This window comes from Trichechus manatus, unplaced genomic scaffold (assembly GCF_000243295.1).
Source record: "Trichechus manatus latirostris isolate Lorelei unplaced genomic scaffold, TriManLat1.0 scaffold00013, whole genome shotgun sequence".
NCBI lineage: Eukaryota > Metazoa > Chordata > Mammalia > Sirenia > Trichechidae > Trichechus > Trichechus manatus.
In genome coordinates this window covers 20,390,685-20,417,420 of record NW_004443949.1, presented here as the reverse complement: position 1 = coordinate 20,417,420, position 26,736 = coordinate 20,390,685, and the positions used below count along the sequence as shown (strand labels likewise).

General features: G+C 36.6%; 1 protein-coding gene across 1 annotated transcript in view; it reads left to right on the top strand.

The window, feature by feature from the left end:
• Positions 1-26,736, top strand: part of SCEL (sciellin) — a 148,446-nt gene that overhangs the window by 78,984 nt on the left and 42,726 nt on the right. Inside the window, exons 17-19 of the mRNA XM_012554145.1 lie at positions 840-902; positions 6,058-6,150; positions 14,949-15,057. Of these exons, the coding sequence (XP_012409599.1) occupies positions 840-902; positions 6,058-6,150; positions 14,949-15,057 (265 nt within the window). The remainder of the gene's footprint in view (positions 1-839; positions 903-6,057; positions 6,151-14,948; positions 15,058-26,736) is intronic.

Sequence of the window (26,736 nt, the reverse complement as noted above, 5' to 3'; positions counted from 1 at the left end):
CTGGGCCTTATTGTTCTGCCTCCTAAACAAAGCTTTAGTTTTTTTCTCATGAGTTTGGAAAGAGGTGTCATGAACTCCGTTGGTTCAAAACAAATCAGCGTTACGTTAAATATATAAATAAGTAGTGTATAAATAACATACCAGAGGATATTGTGTCTCATGAAAGGGTATCAACTCATTCATGCAACCCAAAATTTAAGAATCTAATTTTCCCATGTATCCTCCTCATCATGAATTGTTTATTCAAATTTTGGGTTCACCTCTTATTTTTCTGTGATCTAAAAAGCCCAAATGAAGTCTCTAATTCAACATCTAAGAATTGATTTTCTCTGGGGCAGCTTAAATCTTGAATTTTCCACAAATTAGTTAATTGACCTTGGAAAAGTCACTTATCCTATCTGAGCCTCTGGTACTGCCCTGCAGGATTTTGTGAGATCTGAATGAGATAATCCATGTGAAACTACCCAGTGTTTGTACTTCGTGACAAAAGTTTGTATTCATTAAATGTTAGCTCAATGTGGATATAAATCAGCTGTTTCTTTTCAGACCAGATTTCTCAATCTTTCCGAAGAATTAGTTCTTTATGTCTCTCATAGCATAATCCATGATCTCATACTCAAGCTGTATAGATCAAATAGCTCAATGCCAGATTTCCAATGGCCCATATCCTTATAGACTAACTACAAATAATGACTATGTCTAAGATTATGTACTGATTCTTTTTATTTTTAATCTTAATATTTGTTTATTTTATAACTAAGTTTATCTATCTACCTATCTATCTATCTATCTATAGCTGTGTGTGTATGTGGTTTTTTTTTTTTTTTCTTCCTTTATAGAGACCAGGACCTGGAAAATTTAACTGAAGTAAATTCCAATGTGTCTGAAAATAAGAATGGAAGGTAAGACTTATTATAATTTTCTTTCTTATAAATTCCACATGTACCTGTATAAATTATATACTGTTAGAAGATTTTCTGTGGAGTTGAATTGTATTACGATATTTATCCATAAATACTATCCAAATACAAAGAACAATGGTATAGTGTGCTTAGTAGCTAATATGGAGAAAACAATTAACAAACTTCTAACTCTGTTAGAATTTCTGACACAGGACCTGTTGCTCTATTGCTTAGTGTAAACGGCATCATGGAAATTCAAAGCTTCTCACTTGGGTGGTGAAAATTTATTTTTACTTGCTGTTGCTTGGTAGGTTTTCAGCAGTGTATCAAGAACTCTGAGAATCTCTCCCTTGGATATCTAGTACTAAAGGAATGCACAAATTCATCACAGCTACAAAACAGGACCTAATTTTGAAATTGCTTTACACAACAGAGTATAATAATAGCTTTAAAAATGTTGTACCTTGTTTGGCTTTACAAGGAAGGTTAGAATAGAAGCTATGCTTCATTATTTTTATAACCTGTTTAAATCAGGAAGGAGTTAATAAATTTTCCATGTTTAGCAATTTCTCCCTCCCCCAACATATGAGAAAACCCTAAAAAAAAAAAAAAGTTTCTATTTTTTTATCTTCCTAATTGCAAAAGTGCAAATGGCTATTCTTTTTTAAATGATTTTTTATGTAAGGAAATAATATTGCTGATACTGAATGAAGATAGGGGAAACGCTAGAAAAAGAGTTGGCTCACTTTTTTTTCATAATACCAATAAAAAGCTTTTGCATCTAACAGGTGATAGCTTCTTTCTATCCTCTTAATTCCTCAGATCATTTCTTTCCCTCTTTTTCCTGATCCCCAGGAAGACTTTGATAGAATGAGGGAGGATAAATTTTTAGTAAGATCTATTTATCTTAAAAAAAATTCATTGTTTTGGGAATAGGGCTAGACTTACAACTAACCAATATGGTTCGAATAATATTTGGAAGGGATGGAGGTAAAAAAAAAATTACAAGTAAATGATAATGTATAATTAAGGAACTTCTCATCTAATATGATTTGAGAGGTGCTCAAGTTTCAGTTGGGCTTATTTATGAAATGGGATTTTAAATGAAGGATTAATGAGGAGATGAATTTCATGGAAATTCAAGAGCAGAAATGATGGCATGGCCCAGCCTCATAGAGGCCTGAAATGGAAGGTTGTTCATTCATGACCTAAGGCAGTTCTAGAATCCTTAGCATCAGATATGTTTGTACATTAACCCTACTTCTTTGTCATTAACATCACCCAGCTACCCCTTGAGTGTGGATTTCTGCCTGCCTGTCTTGTTCTGGCTCTTTCCTTTACCTATTGGCTTCCTCATTCTCTACTCTGTATCTTTTTGATAACTCAGAGTTTTACTGCTTTCCAGTTTCCTTGGTCTCACTGGCCTCCTTCGGCAGTGTGGGTGTGACAGTCTGCATAGAAGATGGTGTAGACATGGAAAACACCTTGATTGACTATAATGCACACACACTCCCCTTCCGGCAGTTTCATCTGTGCCTCCTGCCTGACATAATGCAATGATCATGTACAAGATCTACAATCACAAACCCACCACTCTGTCCCCAGTGGAATGGTGATTCACATCACATTCGGTTACAACTTCCAGAGCCTCTGACCACCACCACTACAAAACCATTTGTTGATCTCTGGGCTTTATTTCCAGGAGGGATCTGTTTCTCCTTCAGTTCTATTACAACCCCATATAGGTGTGATTTTGCAGGAAGTATTCATTTCTTTTCCATTTCTATCAAATCCCATATGGTTGTTAGTTTTCACTGTTCTGCTATCTACAAATTAAATGGTTAATGTAACTTCCACTCCAACACCAACAGTTGTTCTAACTGCAATAAAAATTTAAGGGTGGAAAAGAAAGAAATCTCTGGCCTCAATTTCTGGATTCATGTAGTCTGACTACAGAAAGGAAAATTTCACTTGGCTTTCAAAATGGGTAGAAATTTCACAGAAGAAAAATTGAGGACCAAAATGAGTAGATATTGTATAGAAGAGCAAATTGAGGATCAGAGATTAAGAGACTTGATCAGGGTCAGAAGGTTAGTAAATTCGAGGGACAGAACGAACACAGGTGTTCCTGCTTCAAGTCCTCTGCTTATTTTTCTACAGTTGTTGGGGGCCATCACGTTGATTCTAATTCATAGGGATCCCATGTGACAGAGTACAACTGCCCCATAGGGTTTTCTTGGCTGTAATCTTTATGGAAGCAGCTTGCCAGTTCTTTCTTACTCAGAGCCGCTGGGTGGTTTGAACTCCCAACCTCTGGTTAGCAGTCAAGCCTTTATTGGCTCCTTATTTTTCTACCATAGAGTCCTTTTTTTTTTTTTTTACATTTTATATTTGTAAAAACAGGTAATAATACAGTGCCTAGGCCTGGTTCAGGGGCTCTTACCTGCTTTTGGGCCATGAACCCATTTTATATTTATAAATTTTACAAGCACCCAAGACGCTGACAGTTTTATAGAAGTAAACCCTAATGTACAGAACAATTCCAAATTGTAAGCTTTTAACAAGTTTTAATCTTTATGCAAAAGAGATTTATAAACTTTTGCAGTGATATGGATGGTTTATAGGCTGTTTAATTTCAGGTTGCTAAGGTTAATTTAACAAGGCAAGAGAAATCTAAGTAAGAGTCTTGGGCCAATCTGCTAAACTAAGACTTTACTCATTTTATGAATGCATTTACTTTATGTAGTCACTTGTATGACCAAGGAAATTTGATTTATTAGGAATAACTTTAAATGCTTTTGTCTGAGTTCTAACTAATGGAGTCTTTCCCAAAACTTGATGATTAGAGATTATGAGTGAAATAAATTTCATGTAGCCATTTCACACATTTTAAGGATACATAATACATGTTTAACCACCTAACGATAGGATTAAAAAAAATTGTCATCAAGATGATTACAACTTATGGCAACCCCATGAGTGTCACAGTGGAACTATGTGCTTCATAAGATTTTTCACTGACTGATTTTTTGGAAGCAGATCGCCAGGACTTTCTTTTGAGGCACCTCTGGGTGGACTTGAACATCCAACCTTTTGTTTAGCAGTCGAAGATGTTACCATTTGCATCACCCAGGGACTCTAGAATCACCTGGAGAGCTCATTAAAACACAGATTTCTGGGCCCCACCCCCAGAGTTTCTGATTCAGTAGATCTGAAGTGAGGCCCGAGAACTAGCATTTCTAACAAGTTTCCAGGTGATCTGACGATGCTGTTCCTGGTATCTCACTTTAAGAACTGCTCTGTTGGGTAAGATGTTGAACTGCCCAAACTCTAAGGCAGTGCTTCTCAACCCTGACTGTATGTGAGACTCCCTGGAGAGGTTTAAAAGAATCCCAGTGCCCAAACTGTATCCCCAAATCAATTAAATCACAATATCTGGATGTGAGCCCCAGATATCAGCATTTTATAAACTACTGCAGGTTATTCCATTGGTAGCCAACGTTGTTTCTCCAACTCTATTTCTATGGTTCTGTGCATTATTGTGTAAATAATAATACACAAGTGTTACCACTTACTGGCATTCAAGTAGAATTTTCTTTCTAAAACCAACCTGGTATCATGAAAAACAAAGACTTGACAACCATCAGAGACCTAAGGAGACAAAAGAGACATGGTGGTTAAGTGAAATGTAACATCCTGAATTGAATTCTGGAACAGAAAAGAAATGTCAGTGGAAAAATTGGTGAAATCCCAATACTGTTAGTTAATACTACTGCACTGATACAAATTTTTACTTTTGACAAACGCACCATGGTTATATAAGATGTTAGCACAATGGGAAGCTGAGTGACTCTCAGTATTATCTCTGTAATTTTTCTATAAATCTAAAATACTCCAAAATAAATGTTTATTAATTTAAAAAAAAAACAAAAACCTATCACCCTCAAAACCTACATGAAAGGAAAAATCTGTCAAAGTTGTTCCGTATTATAAATTTATTTTCTAGCATTTGTTTTTTATTCACAATTATAAAAATTAAATCTTTCATGAAGCCTTTGTCATAAATCTCATTATAAACGCAACTAGGAAATGGTACTGTTGGCAAATTATTTCCCTCTCCTGTTTGCAGATTTTGCAAGCTGGCAATATTTGATTTTACATTGCTGAGCACAAAGCAAACACACTTCAAGCTCATTGATAACCTCTGCCCTTCGAAGCTATCTATTAGCTAAAGTTGGGTTTTATGTTGTATAATAGAGGATTTGAGTATTTCCAGTCAATTCCTAGCTAGGCTTATTATTCCTGGAATGACATTTTCTACTAATCATATTGGTCTAATCTTCCAATAATGTTAATTCCACCTTCTCACTATTTAGTATCATTTTAACAGAGCTGTATGTTTTGTGAAATATCTATCTTAAAACCAGGAGATTATTTTCTGTATTCCAGAGATAATACGTGAACGAACGTTTTGCTTTTCTTTTAAGAGCTACCTAGAAATGGAAGTAATAGCCTGTTTGAAAATGACCGGCATGATTTAGATCTAGGCTCCCCTGTGGATTTTCATGTTTCTCCTATAACAGAGTTTACGAACATGGAGGAGGAGTAGGAGCTAACATTTTCACTACTCTTCCATAAGAGTTTCTTCTGCTTCATAGGGAAAAGCTAAATATGCCTACACTTTGTTAAACATAGTGACAGATTAGCTGAGATCTAGGTCAGAGTTCTTCTGCTATCTTCAAAGTATTGCCTTTTATTAAAAACCAAATGGAAAGTAGAATTTCTCAAAGCAACCTCTGGATTATTTTTGTTAAATTGATAAACTTTCAGATATATTTCACATGGAAAGCTCTCTAAAATGGCACTGCTGCTGTGACAATGTTACTACGGCCAATTTCAGTTGGTTTCTTCCCTTGATAAAAAGGTATTCTACAATGTGGCACATGACTGTAATCTTAAAGGTAAGACTGTGGTTTTGTGGAGGGAATAAAATAGTATAAATATTCTATGTGTGTACCTGTGAAGAAACCAAGCAAACATGAAGAGGGTCACAATACGTAAAATAATATTAATTGAGCAAAAATTTAATAACACGAAAAAAACCGTTTAAGTGGCCTTGATTTTCAGTGCCAAATATTTGTGTTTGCTTTTTCAGGCTAAATGGGCAAGTCCATGGTTCCATCAATGCACTGAACAGCCAGTCTACTGGAACCACTGCCTATTCTTATGAAACCAGGAACAATCTCAGGTACTGTGGTCAGTTACAAAACAAATGACGGGACTACTCTCCCTTTGTTTTTAAAAAGCATCCAAAATGTGACCTCACCCTTTTTTTTGAAATGAAGAAATTTCCAATTTGATCAGGGGTTATATATAAACAGCCTTACAAAAAGTCGCGGATTATCATGTTGGTCTTTGTCACCTTGTGACATCTGGATCTGAAAGTATAAAATATGTAACTAAAACGTGTGTTTTCCCTAAAACGTTCATACATATTTGGTAAAAAATATTTTTTAAAGATAAATGATATTTTGCCTTATTCTGTGTTCTCAGAAGGAGAAAATAAAACAGAGCATCATAAAGGTGGTAATTCCACTTAGTAACAAAGATTAGGAAGGGGATTCTTATAAAAAATGTTTACGAAAAGACTAGATATACCAAATTTTTCCCAATCAATTAACCATTGTCATTGAGTAGATTCTGATTTTCCCAAACACACTATTAAAAGAATAAGGACCTCCATTTCATATTTATATAAATCATGATTGTGACATTGATGTTGACATTCTTTCCCTCATTGCCACGGAGTTGATTTAGACTCATAGCAACCCCGTAGAACAGAGTAGAACTGCCCCATAGGGCTTCCAAAGCTGGAAGCAGACTACCAAAACTTTCTCCTGCGAAGCTGCTGGTGGGTTCAAACCATTGACCTTTTGGTTAGCAGCTGAGTTCTTTAACCACTGCTCCTTTGACATTCTTTAGGTAGTTCTAAAAGGCTTCATTAAATCACATATTGTCATGATAGTTCATTAAGGTCCACTTTTTGTTTGAGATTTGTGGGGAAAGTTATGGTTTAGAAAAATGAAAGGAACATCAAGGAAACAGGCACTAAAACATATTACGTGCTCTACAACAGATACCCTGAGTGACCAATTTTCATAATAATACCCTGGAAGTAGACCAAGACAGTGGAAGTTAAGAACAAAATAGGAGCATAAAATGAAGAAATTTTGCAAACTGGATTAATACAACCGACATTTATATTTCAAAAATTATAGAAGAAATATACACAGCATTGTGGGGTTTTTTTTTTTTTTTTTTTGCAATAAACTGGATAACAGCCTTGTTTTTCCTATCCTTGTAAGTAATCTTTAAATATCAAGTAAAATGGTTTGTACTGCAGCTCCATTGTTGGAACGAGGCATGGAGGACCGAAGGATACTGCTGTGTATACAAGGACATATGTGGAGAATAGGTATTGGAACTTTATTTCAAATATTTTACTGCATTTATTTTATTTTGAAACGACCTGTGTTTAAGAAAGGATACTATTGTTTTTAGGTATGCTTCTTTCAAACAGAAAATCATTTAAGCATATATTGAGTTCTAGGTGTATAATTGTTTGTAATGTTTCCAATATTAAGTAGTTGATAAATAATCAAGTAAATAATATTTCAATGTAACACATGTATATGTAATAGGATTGTTGTTGTTAGGTGTCATCAAGTAGATTCCAAATCATAGCGACCCCAGGTGACAAAGTAGAACTGCCCCATAGGTCTTCTAGGCTGTAATCTTTACGGGGGCAGATCACCAGGTCTTTCTTGAGAGGAGGCGCTGTGTAGGTTTGAACCACCAACGTTTCCATTAGCAGCCAAGCACTTAATCATTGCACCACAGGGCCATTTAAAAGTTTTTATATAAACTTATATGCCTACATACTTATAATAAGCTTCATAAAGTTACACAAATATTCCCATGCTAGTTTGAAGTCCAACGTTAGTCAAACGCTTCTATTTGCCATTCTTGCCTCTAATCTGAAGTAAGAGATAATTTTGATACTCTGGCCCAAATTACAGGTGTTGAGGGAAATGTCAGCCAACGTCAAGGATTTACAATCCATTCAGTTTTCAGGTTTTCAAGGAGCATGATATAGTGGGGGGGTGGGGAGGTGGGGGGGGAGGAGACCTGGTTGCACAGTGGTTAAAGTGCTCGGCTGCGAACCAAAAGTTTGGCGGTTGGAACCCGCCAGCTGCTCCTCAGAAGAAAAATGTGGCAGTCTGCTTCCATAAAGATTTACAGCCTTGGAAACCATATGGGGCCATTCCACACTGCCTTGTAGGGTCCCTATGAGTCAGAATTGACTTAACGGTAGTGGGTTTGATTTTTCAGTTAATGTAGTGAAAACTGTGACAGCTGGAACTTGACGGGACTGCCTTGTATTTCTAGACCTCAAAGGTTTTCCACCTTTGGCAGAGTGCAGTCCCCACTTGACTATCATTATTTAGTGAGACCTATCTGAGTTTTCCTTCTCTGACAGGTTTCCACCTTACACAAGTTCCTCAGCTTTTGCAGGTTTTACTGTAACAAGAATTAGCCTAATTGTGGGGTGATATAATGGAGGGCACACAAATGCGGGAATATTCCTGACAGGTGTTAATGAGAGCCCGTTTCACAAAGCACCAAAGAGCAAATATTCAGGGAAGCCTCCTGTGGAGAGGGGGGCCTGAGGAAGCTCCAGGAAATTCAGTACTTGTCAGAAGGTGAGCAAACTTCCAAAAAAGTGTTCCTCAAACCCGGACATAACTTATGTTGTAAAATACAACCCTAAAATTGACTTTTCTCCTCAATCTAATTCTCACTCTTTGTTGTGTTCAAGACAGTGATTCCTGCTGTCTTTTAATTTCACTAAAAGTTAAAAAATTTTAGAGTAAATTTTAAAATATCAAGTAGTTACTAAGTCTGAAAGAAATTGATAGCTAGGTAGGTAGTACCATAATAATATTATAGTGAAAGCAAAAGACCAAATATTGGCAGCTAGAATAAGAATAACATAGACAGGTATCCTACATTCACATAATCACCTCTGTCACATATTTTCACCTCTGTGGGATATCACACCGATACATTTTGCTTTTTAAAGAAGTTGGTCTCATGGGAACTAATGCCAAACAACCACAATACTGAAATGTTTAATAAAGAGTAATTATTTTTTTAGATTTAGAAATATTCTATTACCATAATAGTCTAATCTTTTAATTTATTGAATAAATGAATAAAAGAATATTAACTTGATTCATAGGAGTGTCAAGAATAAAACATGCCTAAATTATTTTACTATGATGACTGTACTTTATTCTTTTGACTGTAGTGAATTTTAGTCTATTTTTGACTATATTGATTCCAATGTCTCCCAAATAAAGTCATGATCATGCTGAATAGAATTATACAGAACAGTAATTCTCAAAATATGGTCCCTGGACCAGCAGCATCAGCTTCACCTGGGAACTTATTAGAAATAAGAATTCTTTGACCCCACTGCAGACCTACTGAATCAGAAAGTCTGCCGGTGGGGTCAGGCAATTTGTATTTTGACAAGCCCTCTGGGTGATTCTCAGGAGCCCTAGTGGCACAATGGTTAAGCACTAGGCTGTTAACCGGAAGGCTGGGAAGGTTGGTGGTGCTCCGTGGGAGAAAAAACCTGGTGACCTGCTCCCATAAAGATTGCAGCCTAGGAAACCCTACGCGGCAGTTTTCCTCAGTCCTGTAGGGTTGCTGGGAGTCGGAACTGACTCCACAGCACACCCCAACAACCAGTTGATGCACAGTCAAGTCTGAGAACCATCCGTATAAAATGTAATATTAGGGCTTAGCAGGCCGGTAGACTGTAGACCAGAAAACTCAAAGGATTGGTTGCCCTCCTATACGTTAACCTAACAAGGACGGTGATGCAATTCAGACATCCCTGACTTCCTTAAAAATCTGATCACTGTCTGACAGTGCAGTATAATCAAGAGACCTCATGGCCTGGAATCAGATTTGAATTTGAATGCTTGTTTGTCATTTACCAGCCACATGACCTTGGTAAAGCTACTTAATCTCTTCAAGTCTCAGTTTCCTCATCTGTAAAATGTGGGTAATGATAGATACTTTGTGCATTACTATGTGCAAAGTCTTATTTAGCCTTGCAGGGGTTTCGTATTTCATGAAATGAATTTCATTTCTGACAGCAGTCTGCACAAGGGCAATTTGAAGGGAAGGAGAGATTTCTTATTTACAAAATCCAAGTGAGGGCTGTAGAGCTATCACTCACTGTATGAAATAATAGTAACATATTGCTTCCAGTCCTAATATACTCCCAGGTAGCATGAGTGTTTGGGAAGCAACGGTGAGCAGCCAGTGAAGTGCATTGCTGATTTTGTTTGTCTCTAGGAAACAGAGACATTTACAAACTGGGATAAGCTAAGAAATGGAAAAAAGGGGACTATTAAAACATTACACTCTTTTTGCTTTCATTCTAAATTGTTCTTTACTGGATGTTTTTAAGTAAAAATAAAACTTTCTATACTTCTGCCTGTAAGGCCCAGAGTCTCTGTGTCTCCCTGTGAATGGTGTATGTGTGGGGGTGCTGGCACTGGCTAGTGTTTTACGTATTCCATATATCTATGTTAGAGTACATCTAGCCTTCTTTTAGTAAATAAGTGAGGTACAGTATAAATTTCATGACAATTACAGCTTTTTTTCCCCACTTACACTTGTTCCTACATTCCTTATCCTCTTCTCTTTATACTTTGAGAGAGTCCTTGGGTGGTACAAACAGTTAAGGCTCTTGGCTGCTAACCAAAAGGTTGGAGACTCGAGTCCACCCAGATGTACCCTCAGAAGAAAGCCCTCGTGATCCACTTCTGAAAAATCAGCCGTTGAAAACCCTGTGGAATACAATTCTATTCTGACACACGTGGGGTCGCCATGAGCTGGAATCAACTCGATGACAACTGGTTAGATATACTTTGACAGATAGGTCGCCTCAGAGGTAGCTTGTGTATGAATACTTTTCCAGATATAAAAAAAAAAAAAGGAAAGAAAAGGTGCCAGTACCTTGTCTTGGCATGTAACATCACAATGAAAAATAATAATGCACCGTATGAGGGCATATGTGCATTTCCTTATATATACATCAATACTGGGGAAAATAGCCCGATTCTCACACATCCATATGGTTTATTTCTAGTAAATCACCAAAGGATGTATATCTGGATATCTCTGGAAAATACATTCAAACTGTTTATTCAACTTCTGATAAGTGAGTATATATATATGTATGTTTTGTACATAAAAGTATGTATATTCTTGCTGTCCTTGGTGCTTGGAGGTGGCAGTCCCCATGGTGATTGTTTTATATGTGTGTGAATGGAGCAAAGTGCAACTCATTATAACCTTTGCGTCCAGGAGTTTGTTTTCTGGCTGTTGCTACTCCTTGATTTTGATGCACTGTTTTCCAAAAGACCTTTCTGTGCTTTCCAGCTGCCTCCCAGGCCAGCTCCTCGGCTGTTCGTGATTCCCAGGAGTCCTCAGTAGCACCACATCATTAGCATCTAGGCTTCACTACATCACTAAATTGGCTTCAGCCCTCTCTCCCTGTGGTTCTTCAAAGCCAGTTCACCTTACAAACAGCTGCTTGGATATGCTACTATGACCTGTTCTCATCCCAAGCTCAGTTCCCTGGAGTAGGGTTACAAAAAGTATCGATTCAGTGCTGGTAAATTGGCCCCATTCCAGGCTTTTGCTGTAGATGATCTTCTTTTACTGTTTAATGTTCGGTGGGGCACATAGGTGACACTTATGGGAGTGTGGCCTGGAATTTTCCATTGGAGGAAATGAAAATACACAATTAGCATTATATATTTGGAAACCAGGAGCAATGGAAACGCCCAGTATTCCTTTGATGGTGTTTATCTCTAGCAGGGGTTGGAAATGTGGCTCACTGAGGGTAAGGACATAATTTATTTTTATATAGAGCCTCAGCTTCTAATGCAGTGCTTGGCACCTAACAGGTGGTCAGTAAATTTTTTTTTTTTTTTTTTGGAAAAAATGAACATATGTCCCATTTGCTAAGGGAAACATGGGCCAGACATCAAAAGTGTGTCCCATGTCTGTCACTTTTACAAGGTCTTGCTCATTACCCATGCTATGCTGAGTGTCTTACCTTTAAGTCACACCTCTTTACGTCACCTACACAAGTAGTAGACAGAACTAGGAGTACTGTCTAGAAAATCAAAAGAGCTAGGTCTAACCTAATGTTTTGAAAAGACCTTTGATTAATGGTATGGTCTTATCAAATAATAAACAACTGAAAACACCATTACTAGATTGCTATGCAGGTTTAATAGACAATTTTTAAGTTGGGCACCTAATCAGTGAGTGCTCCGATTAGTTAGGATTCTTAAAGTGCTCTTAGACAAAGTTATCAGGAACTTTTGAAAAAATTTCTGATTGGTTGACATATACATAACTTTTCTAAACAGTTACAAGACAATGACAAGATCAGTGAGTCTTGGTTACAAGACCCCTAAAGTTTTGAAAACAGGATATTTTCATCAATCTTGAAAATAGGATATGTTCATTAGTTTTGAAAGCAGGATATATTTATTAATCTTGAAAACAAGATGTGTTTATTAATTTTGATTGTTTTCTGGAAGAATAAGTTTAAGTGAAAGTTAATGAATAATGAAACCTGCCTTTCTGGTTTCAGTGGGCCTAGTCACCTAGCTACTTTTAAAGGTTAGTTTTTAGCATAGCTAAAAGATTATTTCTTAGACTGCATAGATTTTTAACAACATTTAACAAGACTGTCTTTAGTGTCATGGGTAAGAGAATTCTTTATATTTTCATGAGGCAAAACTTACAATTTTTTAACAATCTTCAGAGCTTTCCCTAGGCTGGTATTTTTATTGTTAAGGAGGGAAATATTCCTCATAAAAATTTAGCTGTTAAGATGAAGTATTTCAGTCCGGTTCTTAAGGTGGTCCTTGAAATTTTTCTTAGTCATTAGCACAAAAGTCAATCCTCTGTTAAGTCCAATCAGTCCAGCTGTTGATTATTGTGTGAAATTGGCTATGTCCCCACAGCTCTTCTGTAAGCAAGCCAATCCCCTTTAAGTGGCTTCCCATTGATTACAGGATAAACACCAAATTCCTTAGTGCACTCTCTATGGGCCTTCACAACCTGGTCCCGCTGAATATTGACTAATGCCCAACCAATCCAAATGCCTTTACTATGTGGCATCTTTTGTCCATCCTGTTCACTCTGCTTGGATTTCCTCCGTCATACCCCACCCCACCTCTCTGAGCCCACCTGGAGAGCTCCTTCTTCAAGATTTAACTCAATGATGCTTTTTCTAAGAAGCCTTTCCTGACTTCATCCCAGGATTAGTTGCTCTCTGGCTGTGCTCTCCTAATCCTTGCCACATATTTATATTATACTATGATCATCAAATCTCACATCTGCCTCCCCCAGTGGAAAGAAAGTTTCTCAACTGCCTTACTCTTGTTTGTATTCCCAGCTCCTAGCCCAGCACCTATGGGATGGATAAATGATAAAGGGCACCTGTTTTCCACTCTGGAATTGCTTACAGTCTTAAAGGGGAAACTGGGCTTGTGTGTGTGTGTGTAGATATATATGTATGCATATGAGGAATCCGTAGGAAAATATTTGCCAGGAATCTATAAGCAAGTAGCTATAGAGTTTATTGAAAGAGGGAAATATTTATTTATATTCATAAAGGTTAGGAAGAGTTTACTAGAATGACTGAAAGGCTAAGGCCAGATAAGGTTTATCTCCTCTAATCCCTTGTTTCCTGCCTTTGAGTCCCTTCCAGTTTTTCTCCTCTCCGCTTCCTAGGTAACTTATTTCAACACCGTGATCCCAATAGACCTCATAGCAGGCCCCGGGGCAGCACTGGGAGTCTGGAGCCAAGTCATCTCCATTCAAATCCTGGCTCTACTGTTCACTGTGTGACAGGGGCAAGTTACTTACCCTTCTGTGTTCTGTATTTCCTCTTCTGCAAAATGATGATAAAAATGATAGCACCCACCTCTTTTGCCAAGAATTAGTTTATGAAAGTAAAGAACATGGAAAAATGCTTGGCACATATTAAACACTATATAAGTATTGTCTTATTTTTATCTTGCCACCTCATGATATATCCTACTTTGGAAATTTCAGGCCCAAACCTAGTAAACTCTGCAAGATTTAATCCTAAAACCTTCCAAAAGGAAAACAGTCCAACATTTGTTGGCCTTTCTTGAGGCTCTGGTATGATGCAAAGTATTTAGGACTCTGATGATCACAGCTATAGTTCATTTACCACTGGACATTTTTTTCCAAAATTAAAAAAAAAAAAAAAAAACTCTTTTTCCACTATCAAATTTATGGCCCAGTTGTATTTCCTTGGAAAATATAATTTTGTCATAAGTAGCCCAATATTCTGAGTCTTGTAATGACACCAAGAGAAGTTATTATGGGTAATGTCTTGGTGATTCTAGAGCCGAGAGCCTAGGGTATTACAGACCCATCATCTGTGAATTTAATAGCATACTCTTGAATGAATTTCTATTTTTGATCTATTGAATATTTTGAGAATTAAAAATTTATATTACTATTCAGCATAATTTTTTCATGTAATCTGTAAAATGATACATGTAAATTAATAATTAAAAAACCCATCCAGCTTCAAGGAGTACTTATTCCTTAGTTCAAGTAGGAAGCTGTGAACATCTCTGTGCTGCCCCAGATGCACTCTTGATTGCTGATGAATTAACAATTTGAGACTTTCCCAGATATGAATTCTTTGACATCATTTTGAGATAACTAGACAAAACTCCATCTTATTACTAGAATAAGTAAACCCCAAACTTTCCTTGATTTTGCGCAAGTTCTTCAAGTATCATCAAAGCTAACTTACCATTTCCACACGATTTTATGGGAAATACGTCTGTCATTTATACAATGACAGATTTATTTCTTCAATTGATTATGTCTCTATAGGTCTGTCATTGAAAGAGATATGTGCACTTACTGCCGAAAACCCTTGGGCATAGAAGCTAAAATGATCTTAGAAGAATTACAAATTTGCTGCCACTCCACCTGCTTTAAGGTAAGGGTGCGTTTATTTCATTTAACTAAATATAACACTGCATGATGACTGGAATAAAAATAATTGTTTAGTGAAATACTTGGGATGAAGTTAAAGCTTTCAGAAACACTATCATCCTCATTAATAATGTAGTGCTTAAATATCTCCTGACATTTTGCAGTCTGAACCTCAAAGGTTTGTAATTACTATCTTGGCTTTAGTCTTAGGGTTGATTACTAACACATCTATTCCCTCTGACTCTCGAGCTTCAAATCTGTGAAAAAGACAAACACTTGTTCTCTTTATAAAAGCTTTTGTGACATTTTAATAAATCATTATTACATAAAATATATAATGAAATCCAGAAAGGAAAAGAAACTGTTGAGAAGACAGCTAGCAGATCCTTATATCATGAAATTACGTAGTGCTTGCTGATGGGCTTAATAATAGTTGAAACTCCGTTTCTGCTTTTGAGAGTATCATTAATTATAATAATTAATTATATATGTAATTGTAAGTTATTGTTCTTGGGTGCCCTCAAGTCGATTTCAACTCATCGTGACCCTGTGTGACAGAGCCAACTGCCCCATAGGTGTTACTAGCCTGTGATCTTTGCGGGAGCAGATTACCAGCTCTTTCTCCCTTGGAGGCACTGAGTGGGTTGGAACCTCCAACCTTTCGGTTAACAGCCAAGCGCTTAACCGTTGTGCCACCAGGGCTTCTTCTTTATAGCTTAGTACAGTAGTAACGAAGCTTGCATTAGTAGAAAGTTTCATACTCTGTGCTTTCGGATGCTATTTCTTTTAATTCTTACAATAGCTTTGGATGTGTCAATATATTATAGGTGCTGATGTGACTGAATGAGAAGTTAGAAGACCAGATTTGTAGCTCTGGCTATACCACTAACTGTGGCTGTATGGCCTTGGACAATCACCTAAATTATCTTGGCCTCAATTTCCTTATGTATAACATGGGGGAAGTTGACTAGATCACTGGTTCTCAATCCTGGCTGCACGATGTAATCATCTGAGGTGATTAGAAAACAAGACAATGCTTGGGACCAGCCTCAGATTCATTAAATCAAGAATCTGAGACAATTCCTGGATGCTGATCCTTTTAAAATCTGTGTTGTTGTTCTTAGGTACCATCAAGTCAATTTCAACTCATAGTACCCCCTTTGACTGAGTAGAATTGCCCTATAGGGTTTCCTAGGCTGTAATCTTTTTGGAAGTGTATTGCCAGGTCTTTCTGCCGAGGAGCCGCTGGGTGGATTCAAATCACCAACCTTTCTATTAGTAGTTGAGTGCTTAACTATTGTGCCACCTGAAAACCCCCGTTGCCATCAAGTCGATTCTGACTCATAGTGACCGTATAGGACAGGGTAGAACTGCTCCATAAGGTTTCCAGGGAGCAGCTGGTGGATTTGAACTGCTGACCTTTTGGTTAGCAGCTGAACTCTTAACCACTGCACCACCAGGGCTCCTTAAAAATTCTATAGGTAAGTCTAATGTGCAGCCAGTTTGAGAACCAATTGCCTAGATCTACGGGTCTTTTCTAGTGCAGACATTCTATAATCCATTCCAATTATCTCACTCAGCCAAGCAGATGTAATACTTTGTCAACTGATTGCTTCTTCTTCAATTAGCTTCAAACAGTGACACAAAGCAATAAAAAATATGATGCCTCATTTTGGGCCAAAAAAATCTAATTTTATATAGAATTCAATTTAAACATAAACATATAGAATTATAAATATAATAGAATATAGAATTCTTTTATAAAGAATATCCATATATACAAAATATAGAATTAAGTATTAAAATATAATCTGAAGATTGAATAATTATGAGAAAATGAAATTACTTTCTTTTCGTTATTCAAATTTACTCAATTAAACAAAACTTAGTTTATAGCTCTATATTTAAAATTATTATGCAGACCCAGAAATTCCACTCCTAAAAGACTTGAAAGCAGAGACTCAAACAGATACTTGTACACCAATGTTCAGTGCAGCACTATTCACAGTATCCAAAAGGTGGAAACAACTCAACTGTCCATCAATAGATGAACGGATAAACAAAATGTGGTACACACATACAATGAAATATTATTCAGCCATAAAGAGTAATGACATTCCGAGACATGCCACAACACGGATGAACCTCGAAAACATTATGCTGAGTGAAATAAGCCAGACATAAAAGGACAAATATTGAAAGATCCCACGGATAGGAAATATCTAGAGTAGTCAAATGTATAGAGACCAAAGAGTATTAGTGGTTACCAGGGGTGGGTGGGAGGGGAAGGAGGAAGTTACTGTTTAGGACGCGGAGTTTCTGTTAAGGGTGATGAAAATTTGGAAATGGGTAGAAGTGATGGTTGTACAACATGGTGAATGTAATTAATGTCATTGAATTGTACAAGTAAAAATGGTTGAAATGGCAAATGTTTTGTTATATATATTTTACCACAATAAAATAAATGTTATGCAGAAAGAATGTTAAAACAAGGAAATTCTCCTGAACATTGCTTTTGGTAAATTGGAATAATTTTCATTTCTCACATTTTGAGGGATTCATTTCCATTTTCAATTTAATTATAAAATACTATTAAGTGAGAGTAAAAAAAGTTCCCACACTCCTAGGAAAAGCCTGATTGTTCTCTAGACATGGAAATGGAGAACTACCAGACTGGTTCAAATATGTCAAAGTTATCAATGACAGTTTGCTTCAGTGAATACACCTCTAAAATACACCCAACCAGTGACAGCCTCATGCTTTGAAAGTCAGCCAATCAACAGTGGGCACAAGTCAACCCTTTCCTGCTTCTGCAACCAATGCAAACCAAAAGAAACTCTTCACCTAGGTCTTTGTAAGATCAGCAGTTTGTTTTTCTCAGTGAGGCTATACCCGGACAGCATAACTCTCCCTTGCATACATAAACAATGAATAAAGCTTCATGGTTTTGTTTCAAATGTTGAGTAATGATCTTGTTCTTGGCATAACTAATTTTTGAAAATTTACATCTGCTCCAATGTGAATTAAATAGAAAATATCAGGTGGTAGAGATACCCTGAAATGTACCTTCATGATAGGGAGATTCTGTGAGAACTTATTTGAAAAGTTAGGCACATGGGTCGTAGACAAGTACGATTTCAGTCTCCCTGTGTTTTTTCCTCAGGCTTCATCTCAGGGCTGTTAAGGAGGATGGTGCTGAATGCATTGAAAGAGCTTTTCTACCCCTGCTACTCTACAATTCTAGACTTCTTATATAATGTAAACTTTATCTATTGCTTTGTGTTTCCCTTAGTGTGAAATATGCAAACAGCCTTTGGAAAACCTAAAAGCAGGTGACAGTATTTGGATTTATAGACAGACAATACACTGTGTACCTTGCTACTCTAAAGTTATGGGTAAGTGTTAAGATCTGTGAGGAACCATCACTTTTGCTAACATTAACAAGCTTTAAGTATTGTTCAAAATGACGTAGTTCAATAAAGTAAAAATGTTCATTCATTATATTTAGTTAGGAATTCAGCTGCAGACAGTTATCTTATGATAGTATTTTCGTGGATGGCATAATATCAGTCAACATTTATATTGTCTTCTGATAGCAGACCAGACATAGGTACAACTAAGCAACTAGAGCATTGATTTTAGAAAATTTTCCATTTTTTCCCAAACAAACATAGAGCTCTGCTCAAATACTTGTTTACAAGTTCAGTGCCTCCTCAATCAAGGTCCATTTCTGTGAATGATCACTTATACTTGCACCTGAATATACTTTTTGCCTCGTTTGGTTATGATGCTAAGTGCCTTTTACTGTTATTTTAATGCAAGATCTACAGTTAATTCTAAATAGTCTTAAAATAAACATAGCATCTAAGTATTTTTATCTGTTAAAGACTAACATCACTATAATATGGACTCTTAACCAGTATGAATAAAATGAGAAGAACATATTAAGGACTTCTATAAACTAACATTTTCTGTAAACTAAGCACAAAAGTTTAAATGCTGATTTTAAAGATGTTCCCAGTGCACAGTAAATTAGTGAAATAAAATCCTATGAAACTTGACTAATTTTTAAAAGCCAGTGTCTACTTTATTTTTAATTCAATAGTAAGTAGATAAGATTACCAAAATGATACTGAGGAGCTATTCAACAGCACAGTGTGAAAGCCATTTTCCTTCATGTCCTGTTGGTGTAGTAAATGGAAGAGGACTATTTGGGATTCTTACATATGATCCAAAGTATATAGACTTTAATGACAAATGTGTGATATTAATGAGGTACTGGGAGGCTGCTTCTGGAAGATACTCTGAAAAATATTCAGAAACCCATGTTCCATCGGGATGCAGAATCAATTCCAAGAACAAACCTAATTATATTCATGTTTTGCCTTCTATTTCCTGCTTTCCCCAAGTTCTCATATTCAGTTTTCTTCCTAATTTTAGCAGCCTCATCATGATCCAATATTATATCAAGGGTCTTGATGTGCATAGTGGTGATTCTAAAACTTGTAGTTCCTCAGAAGCCCATGATAAGGCCTAGGAAGTGGTGTTGCTAAAAGATTGACAAGTGTTTGCGTCTTCCTCCCTGCCCATGTGCACTTATAGGCATTGTCTTTCTTATAGTATATACTGGCATGTAAGTTGTCAAGACATGACTATCAGGTGTCTCATCAATATGTGTGCCAGGCATCTGGTACTTTATATACATAAAATCCAAAAACTAAGCCTATTGCCATCGAGTTGATTCCAACTCATAGTGACCCTATAGGACAGAGTAGAACTGTCCCATAGAGTTTCCAGGGCATGGCTGGTGGATTCGAACTGCCAACGTTTTGGTTAGCAGCTGAGCTCTTAGCCACTGAGCCATGTATACATAGTATGACCAAAAGCCATAGAGATGAATGCAGATGTAGAAGGACAAAGTGGAATGCTTAGTGTACCACTGTTCCTTGATAGATGATTATTTCTTTAAATTTTATTTATGGACTTATTTCTGTACTGAATTTGTATACCTAACTATTATTTTCTTTAAAATTTTCAGCAAAGTGGATTCAATAATTCTGGTACCTGGGAATCAGGATGACAAGCATTCCTTACGGAATGAAAAGTTTGAAATTTTTTTTCCAGAATTTGTAATCTAGAAGAGCTTGACACTGAAGATGGACTCTTGTATAAAATGAACAATTCTGCTACTGCACAAATGATCTAATGCTTTCAATAAGGCCATATAAGTAACGGGAACTATCTAGCAGCTGGTTAGATTTAGATAAGAAATTCAAGTGTTCCTAGTTACTGTTGTCAAAGCAGCTGTGTCTCTGACGGCTGTGAGCCTTGTCAACTTTAACCTGGTTCATCTCCGCCCTGTATGTAGGCTGTGGGTCATGGTGTCCATTATAATCAAGTTTCTCATTTTCTCCCCTTTATTTTTCTAAGAATTTGGACTCATCGACATCTTGACAAACTGTCAAGGAAGCAAGATATGTTTCCCGTTAGTGCAAAAAGAAATGTTGATAAACATTTCCTGATTAAGTTTGGCAGAAAGATGCTATATATAAGGTTGTTTGAATCTCAGATAATAACTTAAACTTTCTGAATCTCTGAATCTGTAATATGAGGGATACTGAACAAAATGATTTTTAAAATCCCTTTCTGCTTCTGCTCCCCAAATTCTCTGATTTTAAAGCAAGTTTTAGTTTGCTCTTTAGAAACATATATGTTTACGTGTTTGTTAAGCATATTGAACTAGATAGAACATTTAGATTTTTACTTTAGGGTCACACTTTATCATAGATATAATTTTTGTAGACTGTCTTTTAAAAACAGAAAGAAATGAATTTATGGGTAATGGATAATATTAGATGACATGTATAGTTTACATATTATAATTTGTTAAGTTTTCTTTGCATGTATTTCAAAATCTGGATATATAAACAACCAACAAGAAATAATGATTATGGACTACAAAAGCACTTTCTGTAGCATGTTAAATATATTCATATTATATAGCACTTTATACTTACAGAAGGCTTATAAAAATAAAATGAAGTATAAATTACACAGAATCTTTTTGTGGAGTGTCTATAAAGATCATTCACTAACACTGATTTTTGTCAATTAGAGTGATCTTTGTTTATGATCGTAATTTCTATGCTATGCTAGTTAACTTATTTTTTTTAAGTGCTCAAGCAATAGCTTTTTATTTTTAAGGGGATTTTTCTTAAGGAGTTTAAAATCCAATAATGATATGTAAGGAGATAGTATTGTTACTGAAATTAAAAAGATAAACTTTTTAAAATTATTTTACATATGCATAGCAACTGCTTCCCAAAGGGAAGAGTATGGAACATCAGGGGTGGCGTGGAATTATAGGGAAGTTGTAAGGCAGTTGTGAAAAAATGACATAAACTAGGGAGATTTAAAAAATCACCATGTATTTTCCAAATAATCATAAATTCAAACAATTATTTTTCAGTATAATAATTTCAAGCAACTATTTCACTTAGAAACTAGTCCACAAAGTGTTAAACACAAAATGGTTGTCAAAATACAGCAATGTATAATTGTGGTCCTATGGAGAGGGAGCCAGAAAAAACAATCAATAAGAATTTGATATTCATTAATTCATACTTGATGAGAAGCAGCAGTAATTGAGCCATATGTTTTTTTGTTCTTTTATTACATGCAATCAGAGTGTATCAAAAGAAATAATTTTGTCAGGCTTGAAATTCATTGCAGCAAAGGATGGATGGAATAGTTATCCCTCCTTTTTATATAAATGATATTAACATCTCAATGCTTTGTAGTCATTAAAAATGATTTGAATATCCTTTTTAAAGAATTTGGCTTACTAATGCTTCATTTAAAAAAGCCTAAAAGGAACACGTTTCTCACTTTTGTATAGCTGTTTAATGAACCCTTTCTTTTACAATACTGTATTAAACCAAAAGCTATAGTAAAGATGGAATAAGAACGGAGTGGAGAGAGAGCGCGGGACTTAGGATTCACCAAGACCATTTCATTATGTCTGGGTTTATTTAAACGATAGGAATGACAGATCCCTAAAACAATCTGGAAGATCTCATTTTTTGCTGGCCAGTTAATTGTTAGGATTGACACACTTATCCTGGACGTGATTGCTTAAATATAGGAATACCGGGTCCTGAATTCTGTTACTAATTAAGACATGGAAACCCTGGAGGCATAGTGGTTAAGAGCTATGGCTGCTAACCAAAAGATTGGCAGTTTGAATCTACCAGGTGCTCCCTGGAAACCCTATGTGGCAGTTCTACTCTGTAGAACTACTCTATATAGGGTCGCTATGAGTTGGAATTGACTCAATGGCAACTGGTAATTAACAGTTATCTCTAAAAGAGAATTAATTGTTCCAACATGACGATATCCCTTTAATAGAATAAAATGAAAGAAACATACTAATCTCAAACACAGAATTTGTTAAAAGAGTATTCTTTCTTTTAATGAGGCCAAAAAAAGAATTTATTCAAGAAATAATCTGTATATCCTTAGTTGTTTGACTACAATCACTCATGTAAGGACCTCTGGTGGGGCAAACGGCTAAACTCTAGACTGCTAACTGAAAGATTAGTGGTTTGAACCCACCCAGCAGCAGAAAGACCTGGCAATCTGCTTTCGTAAAATTACAATCAAGAAAATCCTGTGGGGCAGTTCTACTCTGTCACATGGAGTCGCTGTGAGTTGCAAATGACTCGACAGCACCCAACCGCAGTAACAGCCATCATTCACGTAAGGAGGTATGTTTGATGAGACTGTCAAGCTATCATTGTCGACTGAAAATCATGAGCATCTGGAAAATTTTCCTACTCAGTTTGATTCAGAGCTCTACCAAAACAACTGACTGCTTTTCGCCTACATCATGGCAAACTACCAATAATGTTGATTTTTATTTTACTACTAAGGTTACTGGTCATTTTGGTGCAATGTAAATAAATTGCTTTTAGAGTTTTCTTTATTCCATAGTACTCAACAGTTCCCAGATGCATCCACAAATACGTGGGTTAATTTGGGCAGGCCACTTTCCCTCATGGATCCATCCCTCCTATTTAAAATGTGAGGTTTAGAATATTAGCTCTCTAAAAGACCCACTGAATTCCCTGGGTGGTTGAAATGGTTAACACAGCTGCTCTCAGGAAGGTTGAAGGTCCAAGTCCACCCAGAGGCACCTCAGAAGAAAGGTCTGGTGATCTACTTCTGAAAAATCAGCCATTGAAAACCCTGTGGAGCTCAGTTCTACGCTGGCACACATAGGGTTGCTATGATTTGGAATTCACTCAATGGCAACAGATGGGACTAATGTACCCACCGACTCAAACATTTCATGGATCTATGAATCTACTCCTGGGGCTTACCCCGTTCTTAGATGATCTTTTTCATAGGCCTGAGGATTAGTCAATGTTCTGTTTGCACTTTGGAATTGTCTTGTTAACTTTGTTATAACACAAAAGTTGGGCACCATTCTGAGCTTTATTTGCTGGATTTTTGTCCTGCCATTTAAGAAGTGTAGCATTTGAGAGCTATTATAGGAATGTTCAAATGCATGAGTTAGGTAATGGTGTCCAGTTTTTTTCACTACAAAAGAGGAAAACGAACATCATTACCTTATAAAATACTATTTCAGAAAGGATCTTGTAATTTAATTGCCTCTGCATTCTCTTTGATACATTCTTCTCATTAAAATATGTAAATGCTAATTGTTCTAGGCTCTGAAAAAAAATGCATGGTTTGTAATCTACCATCATTAATTCGTTTGATTGCTTTATTATTCAATAATTTAAAAAATCTTTACTGAGAACCTTATTTTAGGTCTTGGAGATACAGTGATGACCAAAACAGCCAAAGGCCCTGCCCTCATGGAATTTACATTCTAATGGCAGGAGAGGGGAGCACAAGGTGGGGGGCAGCAGTGGAGGGTAGTGGGTGGGGTTGGAGGACCATTTGCCAGACAGAAAACAAACACATGATGTCTTGGTTAGATAGGGCTGCTAGAACAGAAATACAACAAGTGGATGGCTTTAACAAAGAGAGATTTATTTTCACAAAGTCTAATGGTCTAGAAGTCCACATTCAGGGCGTTAGCTCCAGGGGAAGGCTTTCTCTGTCAGCTCTGGAGAAAGGTCCTTGTCATCAATCTTCCCCTGGACTAGGAGCTTCTCCGCACAGGAACCTCGAGTCCAAAGGACGCACTCTGCTCCTGGCTTTCTTGGTGGTATGCTGTCCCAAACTCTCTGCTGGCTTCCTCATCCTTTTATCCTTATAAGATGAAAGGTGGTGCAGGCCACACCCCAGGGAAACTCCTTTTACATTGGATCAGGGATGTGACCTTAGCAAGGGTGTTACATCTCACCCTAATCTTCTTTAACATAATCTAATCTTGCCTCATTAACCATAGGCAGAGATTAGGATTTACAACACATAGGAAAATTATATCAATCACAAAATGGAGGACAACCACACAATACTGGGAATCATGGCCTAATCAAGTTGACACATATTTTGGGGGGACACAATTCAATCCATAACACATGACCAGGGACAGATTACCCAATAAACAAGGTAAGCACGCACTTAGGGCATCAACAAAACAGAGGCACCAGTCATCCAAGCAAAGACCCGTAGATGCCAAGCGGAAAGAACACAAGGAAGAGCAAGCACCACAATGTAAGGAAACTGGCAGGGCACTAAATGAAATTGATACCAGCTTCAGTGCGTGAGAATATGCTGGCCAGAAACGAAGTTCACAAAGGGTCACGAGGGCACTCATGCACAAGATGGTTTAAGCTATGAGACCCCACCACTTTAACACGTTCACTGACATCTTCCTCCTACAGTCCCCTCCCATGTAGCTGAAATTCCTTATCTCAGATGGTCTCTTGGGAGTATACTATTTCTTTCTAATAAACAAGAGGTGGGTGTGGGCTGTTGAGTCTAACTCTTGCTACATTCACCCCATATGCAACTGGATCCAACATGAGTGGTTACTGGGCAAGGATGGATTATGTTAATACATAGCAGGTCTCTGATCCATTTTGAGAGAACCATCTTGTACATCCATGTCGGCTGATTCAGCAACTCCAGCCAGGAGGACCAGCAATGCTCTTTGCCATAATACAAACACAAGGGTAGGCTCTTGCATATGCACTGATAAACAACCAATGGAAACTCTAGTCCCAGATGATGCACAAAAGCGAGGGAACCATTGCAAGTTGACCATTGCAGTGAATTTGATCAAGTTACTTTTTAACTGCATAGCATTTACATACAGAGTTATATCCTAAGTTTTGTAAACAGTAGTATTTATAACTTTAATTTTAAAATATGTTTAGCATATATGCAGATTCAATTTAGCATACATTTAATATAGTACTAACATGGGTAATAATTTAATATAATACTAACATAGCAAATATCCAAAAAATACTGGAAATATTAATACTTATATAACACTAAAAGTTTTAAATTAAGTATCAAGTGAGTTTCGTTTTTTATTGTCTGCTGTGCAGAACACAATGCTTAATATTATTCTATTTCTGTCAATACATGAGGTATTAGGTGCATTAAGAGGATGCAAAATTCAATATTTATTGTGCAAAATATGTTTCTGTTTTGCAACAATGAGTGTGTTTCTAAATTCATCTTCCAAGAAAGCAATAAAGGGCATTTATCAGAACATTACGTTTATATTTTATCAGAATATTTATGTTCAATATTTATTGAACAATTTCTCAAGGAAATAAATGAATATTTAATATTAAAAATTTTATAAATGCATCTTATTTTCCATTTTCCTTCAGACTGGCTTTCTTTTAAGAAATTGACTGATATTGTTATGACTCGAAAAACAAACTTGCTCGTCAAGAAGTGGTACGATTGTCACATCAATTACGTACATATCTCTGAATATGGTAGTTGAATAATTCTACAAAGAAATAAAATGTACATTTTATAAATTTCGTGTATGATAACAATTACATTTTCCTTTTCATTTCGGGTCGATTGAGTGTAGCCTCACATTCAGTTCTCTCTCATCGACCACGTAAGAACGTGCCAGTGGCACTTGTGACATATCTGGTCCTGTCGTGCACAAAACAAACCAAAATGTGTCTTCAAACTAAGCATACCCTTGTATTTGTACCATGCCCTTTGTGATTGCTCTCTCCAGGTCGGGTATCACCAGTAGTCCAATGAACTGTGAAGACACAGCATCAAAGAACAGAAAGTGAGTGTGTAAGTTTTTAAGTATAACTTCAAGACGAAAAACACTCCTGAAGATCTGCGAAGGGCCTGCCAACAAACATCATATGACAAAGGAATGAAATTATATCCTACTGCCGTGTAAGTACTATATCTTTTGGTTATCTAGACCTGAAGAACAAAATTACATGTCCCAAATTAATTTTTTTTTTACTTATTAATTTTCAAGTGGACCCCTGGTTGTGCAGTGGTGAAGAGCTACGGCTGCTAAACCAAGAGGTTGGCAGTTCGAATCCATCAGCAGCTCCTTGGAAATGCTATGGGGCAGTTCTACTCTGTCCTATAGGGTTGCTATGAGTCGGAACCGACTAGACTGCACAAAACAACAATGATTTTCAAATATAAATTTTTGTGCTAATGTCCAAATTCTAATGCAAATTTTATTTTATACATTTTACTT